Raw genomic sequence first — 6,472 nt, 5'->3', positions numbered from 1 at the left:
CGATTCTGTAAGTCATAATAATGAGAAACACGCTGCAAATACTCACAACACAAACAAAGAAACGGCTTTCCTTAAACTTTCCAATGTGGTCTGTGCATTTGCAGCACGTTTTTGTTTGTTTGTTTTGTATTTGCAGTGCGTTTCTTTGTGTTGTGAGTATTTGCAGCGTGTGTTGTCAAATCGATGAAGATGTTTTCTTAATTTGCAGGGGGTTTTCATTTACAGCGCGTTGAGCTCTCTCGGCCACCGTAGACATCTCATTATTTTTACAAAACACACACACACACACACATTTTAGAAAAATAATGATAAAATGTAAGTATCAACAACAACAAAAAAAGACTACAACTAAGAGCTTTGATAAAACCAAGAAACAGGGCTACAGAAACGTATGGAAGCCTGTTTCCGCCATAGTTGAGAAAAAAAAATCGATTCTGTAAGTCATAATAATGAGAAACACGCTGCAAATACTCACAACACAAACAGGGCTACAGAAACGTATGGAAGCCTGTTTCCGCCATAGTTGAGAAAAAAAAATCGATTCTGTAAGTCATAATAATGAGAAACACGCTGCAAATACTCACAACACAAACAGGGCTACAGAAACGTATGGAAGCCTGTTTCCGCCATAGTTGAGAAAAAAAATCGATTCTGTAAGTCATAATAATGAGAAACACGCTGCAAATACTCACAACACAAACAGGGCTACAGAAACGTATGGAAGCCTGTTTCCGCCATAGTTGAGAAAAAAAATCGATTCTGTAAGTCATAATAATGAGAAACACGCTGCAAATACTCACAACACAAACAAATAAACGGCTTTCCTTAAACTTTCCAATGTGGTCTGTGCATTTGCAGCACGTTTTTGTTTGTTTGTTTTGTATTTGCAGTGCGTTTCTTTGTGTTGTGAGTATTTGCAGCGTGTGTTGTCAAATCGATGAAGATGTTTTCTTAATTTGCAGGGGGTTTTCATTTACAGCGCGTTGAGCTCTCTCGGCCACCGTAGACATCTCATTATTTTTACAAAACACACACACACACACACACATTTTAGAAAAATAATGATAAAATGTAAGTATCAACAACAACAAACAAAGACTACAACTAAGAGCTTTGATAAAACCAAGCATTTGTAAAACTAAGCATTATAATTGTCTGGGTGTTACAAAATCACTAGTGCAATCTCTATGCACGAGAAAAGGACAGATCCATTTGCAATATTCATAACTACGAGATGAAAAGGCTTATGTGCCTGAATAATTTAAGGATAATTGTATTAATTGCCATTATTTGGGACTTGATTAATGACGTCACTTGAACCTGAAGGCTATGGCTGCAATTTTTCATTATTCCACAAGATTGCGCCAGAGCCTACATAAATAAATAAATGCCACACTTGATTTTAGTATTTTTTCTGTGATTGCACATTTAAGTAGAGTTATTTTCGTAATAATCTCGTTTAAGAATATGACCGACAACGGTAACATTTGTCATTGCGAGAAAGACAAATGAAACGAACATCCAAAGAAACCGTGTCAATTATTATTTCGAGTAGAATGGATGTTGTTGCCACACTGCCTACGAGAAACATGCAGGGATATGCTCTGGATACACAAAAGACAGCAGTTAAATTGTGGGAGACTGATGTGCAGGTAGACCTTTGCCCCACTGGTTTTTGTTGACGCCTTTTAAAACTCCTCCCCTTTCACTCACGGAGAAGAGCAAGTGGTCTGAGTGGTTTAGCATGGCCGCAGTGCTCAGGAGTGCCGAAGTTCAACTAATACTTAGAACTTGAGTGTAAATGCAGTAAGCGGCTGGATATATAGTTAATAGTAGGCTGTTACCATTTAAAGGAGCTCTGATAGCTCCTCCAGTATTTTCCCTATGAGTCGAGTCTGGATTTACCTGTTCTCTGCGCTATGTGCGCTTGTCTTGCCAGGTGAGTTTCCTACTTCCTGTATCCACCTTTGATTTCGAAATAAATATAAAATGTTTGATTAACTTATTTTCTATTACATATTTAATTTAATGAGTCATTATTTGTGGTGTTAGGAAGATTCTTTTCCTGCTACGTTTGGCAATTTGAGACCACTGTGGTCCCATTATAGCTACTTTCGGTAGTCTCAGAGTTAAGTAAATATTCAACAAGCTAGTATGGTTTAATCACGACTCATTTTTATTGTTTTTCTGCGGAACATATCAGACGCTTATCAGATTTACACTGTGGTGCCGTTCATAAAATCAGATTATACAAGATTAGATTGATCCTCAGGGGGTTAATGCAGGCATTACAGCAGCTTGAAGTGGATAGCAGGTGTAGTAAGAAAGATTAACGATATAGGTAGATAAAACTAGGTAGAAACAAATTGAATAAATGGAATGTATTTTTAATGAAAATAAAATCTAAAATGAAATACAGACAAATATACTACTCTCAACGTATTAATAAATAGCCTATAGGTAGGCCTACTACTGCAGTGAGTAGAGAGTGACCTGAAACAGATTTAATGGGTGGAATGGCTGCAGTCTCAGTTTAAGCAGAGTTAAACACACTGATCTCAGCAGGACCTGTGAAAGCTTTACCTTAATGCTTAATAATAAGTTCAGGGTATTTAGTGCAGAACACCTCAGTGCAGCAATAGATCCATGTGACTGAATGATGCTGTATGTGCTGCTGATTCATTATTGCCAACATGTATTACTGTAAAAATGGTTCAGATTGTTGTGACATTGTTAGCTGGAAGGACTGGAGATCAGCTAACTGTTTAAAAAGTTAAAAACCTCACAAGATTGCACCGAATATTTTTATACCTATTAAGTTGTGTGTAAGGGTTGGGATTTAACATGATTGTCAAAATATGGCATGTACACTAGACGATGTAATTCATGTAGATATTTAGATGCAGTTTTTGGCATCTGTGTTTTTTACATTTCTACATACAGTGTTAATAAAAGAAAATGGCTTAATGGTTATGTGACTTTCATGTGAGTGGTTTTGCTTCGTAACATCTGATTGAACTGTTCTGATGACTGACTGTAAATTAGATCAGGTCTGATAAGAGCGTTATGACATGAATGTGTCCACGACAAGTATCTATATATCTGTCATGAACTTTGAGATAACATTATGGTTCTCTCTTTCAATGTTTGGTTGAAGGCCACAGAGAATGTACAATTTAGTGCCGAGTTTAGGGTGAGAGAATATAAATGTTGTTGGAATGACCTGTTTGTGTCACTTCTTAGTAACATGTTAATCCATGGTTACCAGGTGTACATCAGGTGGAGGGAATTGAGGTGCTTACGTCCTCAGAGTTGGAGGCAGTTAATGGGACAGATGTACGGCTCAAATGTACATTTAAATCTACCCATCCGCTCTCTGAAGAAAGTGTCTCTGTATCCTGGAGCTTCCGACCACTCGGAAAGACGTCTGAAGAATCGGTGAGACTGAATGGGTGTTGTTGAGTTAATGTATCTGAAAGTCTTTATTTACTACTGGGTGAAATGAGGCTTGGTTCAGGAAATGCACTCTTAAAACACTGTTCAAAAGTCTTCAATACAATGTTCCTTCTGCCCCCTTTCTCTCTCTTATTCCTTTCTTTCACTTTTTTTAAAACCCCAAGTCCAACCTCATTTCAGTGGGTCATAGTCATTCCTTTCTGTTTAACTTTGAACTATTCACTCTCTTTTTTTACTCAGATTTTTCTTTACCACGGACATGCATATCCCCCGCAAGATGGCAAATTTAAGGATCATGCTGTATGGTCTGGTAATGTAATGAAGGGTGACGCATCCATCACGCTGCAGAATGTGCAGTCCAGCTTTAATGGTACCTACAGCTGCCAAGTCCGAAATACGCCCGACTTCCAGGGCTTTGCAGGCGAGATCAGCCTCAGAGTTGTTCAAAAAGGTAAGAGCAGATGCTGTGACACCTGTTTGAAAAATCATTTACTCACCCTTCTATACCCGTATGGCAGCGGAGGTTGAAGGTTGAATGAGCAGGATATTGTGTTCTTTCTTTGATCCCAGCAGCTGAAGGACAGAAGTATCTAATAAACGGGGCTAGAATAGCAGACAGTCTTCTCTGAGAGTGTTATGGTACAGACAGCAAGAGTGTAAGATAAACAATAGAGAGTGATATTCTGGCCATTCTCTGATAAAGGTTCACATCCTGTTATTTGGACAGATTTTCTCACCCTTCATTTCGGTTTAAAGTAGGGGTGTGCACAAATAGTGGAATATTCGATCTGTAATTATTATTCGAAAAATAAAAACCATATTCTAATTTTACTTCGTGTTGCTTTGCTGGCAGAGTGGTAGTAAATGCAAGGAATCCATGATAAATCCGAAGCACGCAAACTAAAAGTCAGTTATAACTAAATGCACTGGGTGGCGCTGTGGTGCGTGTTATCACTCGACTGAGGAAAGAGCTGTCCATCACTGCATTCACGACTGCAGGTAAGCGCAGCTGCAGCCCGAGTGAGCCGAGAAGAGAGCTAATCTGATAGCCAAATGATCTTGAGACATATGATTCCTCGAGGGAGAGTGCTTTAAGAACAGAAAACACACAGCGCTGTAAGAAACTTTGCCTAGCACACCGTTATCTTTGTGTCTCTTGAACGTCTGTGTCGGCGCACATTCTTATTGTTATCAGACTGAAGAGACAACTTTCATGTGGATATTATTGTTTTTCTCAACATTATATATATATATAAACAATATATAGTTTACACACGTTTTCAACTAAAAGAAAACCTTGAGATATAATGTAACATTGTTGTGTATAATGCCTAATCATAGGCTTGTTCAAAAATGGTGACAAAAACTTTATAAAAAAAAAAAAAGTTTTTCTCGTTAAATGTCATTGAAATAAAGGAGTAGCCTATTAGAATATTCGTTTTTTTATTCGCCCAAATATTCGAATACAATATTTTTGAAAAATGTCCATCCTTAGTTTAAAGTACTTTAGCCATACTTATTTTATGCAGTATTTCCAAATCATCAGTATATACAATAAACACTGACAGGACAAAGCAATAAAACAAGATGCCAGTACTGGTAATGAAAGTAATAATAATAGTAATAAGAACATAACGTTTTAAATAAACATAATAGAATAAACATTCAATAAGGCAGTCAAGCATTAAGTATACTTTCGCTTTTCTTCTTATAGTTTCATTCTCTGAAATTGGAATACTGGCAATAGCTGTGGGTGGATCCATTGGTGTCGTTCTCCTGATCCTCATCATTTATATTGTTGTGCGGGTGTTCCGGAGACGGGACGATGACATGGATGTTGAGATGGAGGACCACAAATCAAAGGATCAGGTGCTGTGAGAGAGGATGCCTGACTCGGGGTTTTAGTGCGTCTGTGCTATTAGTTTTCTGTCTGGACTAACCCATTTTAACTACTAGTGATACATAACATATTTTGCCACAGGATTTTCTAATTATATGAAATAACTCTAGATAGTATCTAGATGGCAAATTGATCTGTAGAAGCTTACTTTCTTCTACTGATAATTGTACCAAGATATGTTTTTATCATAACCTATTTTTTTTATTTTTGACTTTTTATCTATGAAAGCTTAAGGTGAGGTAAATTTTTATACATGAAGTGAGATCATCTATCCTTTGTATTCTTAAAGGGGTCATATGACGTTGCTAAAAAGAACATTATTTTGTGTATTTGGTGTAATGAAATGTGTTTATGCAGTTTAAAGTTCAAAAAACACATTATTTTCCACATACTGTACATTATTGTTTCTCCTCTATGCCCGGTGAAAGCTTATCCGGTGATCCACAGCGTGAAGTTGATGTATTCCCTCAGCGACCAGCACAGATCAGCTCCAGGCATGGCGGCGTCAACAATACTACAGCGAGAATTAAAGTTACGCCTTTTTTCTTTGCGTGAACATTTGGGCGCCGTTATGCAAAACTTCCCACATCGTGACGTAGACATGTGGGGGTGTGTTAGAACGAGCCGTTTTAGGTAGGTGTGGTTGACTCTTAACTTTCATAAAGAATATCTCTTTGGATTTGAGACTTTAGTCTTTGCAACTTTACAGATCTTCTTTATGCACCAAGAGCTTGTAACACTTCAAAGAGAAAGGAAAAATTGAAATCGCATCATATGACCCCTTTAAAAAGATATGAGATACCAAGTTTTTATGTGTATCTAAACTGACTTCATCGACTGTTGCTGCCAATAAGTATGATTGAGAATTTTTGTCATTTTCCATTCTGTGTTTGTCTGTTGTACTGCTCTATGGCAGTTTGTACAGTCACATGTGTATATGATCTGCATATATACATATGTGCTGTTGTGCATGTGTATGTCTGCATCTGTGTTTGGGTGCGTTTCTGTACGTTCATTAAATGTGGTTCACAAACCTGTGCAGCAAAAAAAAAACCTATCCTTTTAAAAGAGCAATATAATTTCTAAAACCAGTAACAACTTTTGTAAATATATATA

General features: G+C 37.3%; 1 protein-coding gene across 1 annotated transcript; it reads left to right on the top strand.

Annotated features, from left to right (window-relative positions):
* Nucleotides 1–1,708: 1,708 nt before the first annotated feature.
* On the top strand, nt 1,709–5,682 carry LOC107661261 (myelin protein zero-like protein 2). Its single transcript, XM_016450761.1, has 4 exons — nt 1,709–1,939; nt 3,269–3,438; nt 3,697–3,907; nt 5,171–5,682. Exons 1-4 carry the CDS (start codon nt 1,885–1,887, stop codon nt 5,332–5,334), a joined length of 600 nt encoding a protein of 199 aa, XP_016306247.1. The 5' UTR covers nt 1,709–1,884; the 3' UTR covers nt 5,335–5,682.
* Nucleotides 5,683–6,472: the final 790 nt, after the last annotated feature.

The sequence above is a fragment of the Sinocyclocheilus anshuiensis genome, unplaced genomic scaffold, assembly GCF_001515605.1.
Source record: "Sinocyclocheilus anshuiensis isolate Anshui unplaced genomic scaffold, SAMN03320099.WGS_v1.1 scaffold1365, whole genome shotgun sequence".
NCBI lineage: Eukaryota > Metazoa > Chordata > Actinopteri > Cypriniformes > Cyprinidae > Sinocyclocheilus > Sinocyclocheilus anshuiensis.
The sequence above is the reverse complement of the archived record's forward strand: the minus strand, read 5'-3'. Positions and strand labels throughout refer to the sequence as shown.

Excerpts from the sequence above, each read along its gene's own strand:
- LOC107661261 (XM_016450761.1), top strand. The coding sequence starts at position 1,885 with ATGAGTCGAGTCTGGATTTACCTGTTCTCTGCGCTATGTGCGCTTGTC. Across the intron at positions 1,940-3,268 it reads ATGTGCGCTTGTCTTGCCAG|GTGTACATCAGGTGGAGGGA; the intron begins GTGAGTTTCCTA and ends CATGGTTACCAG. Across the intron at positions 3,439-3,696 it reads GAAAGACGTCTGAAGAATCG|ATTTTTCTTTACCACGGACA; the intron begins GTGAGACTGAAT and ends TTTTTTACTCAG.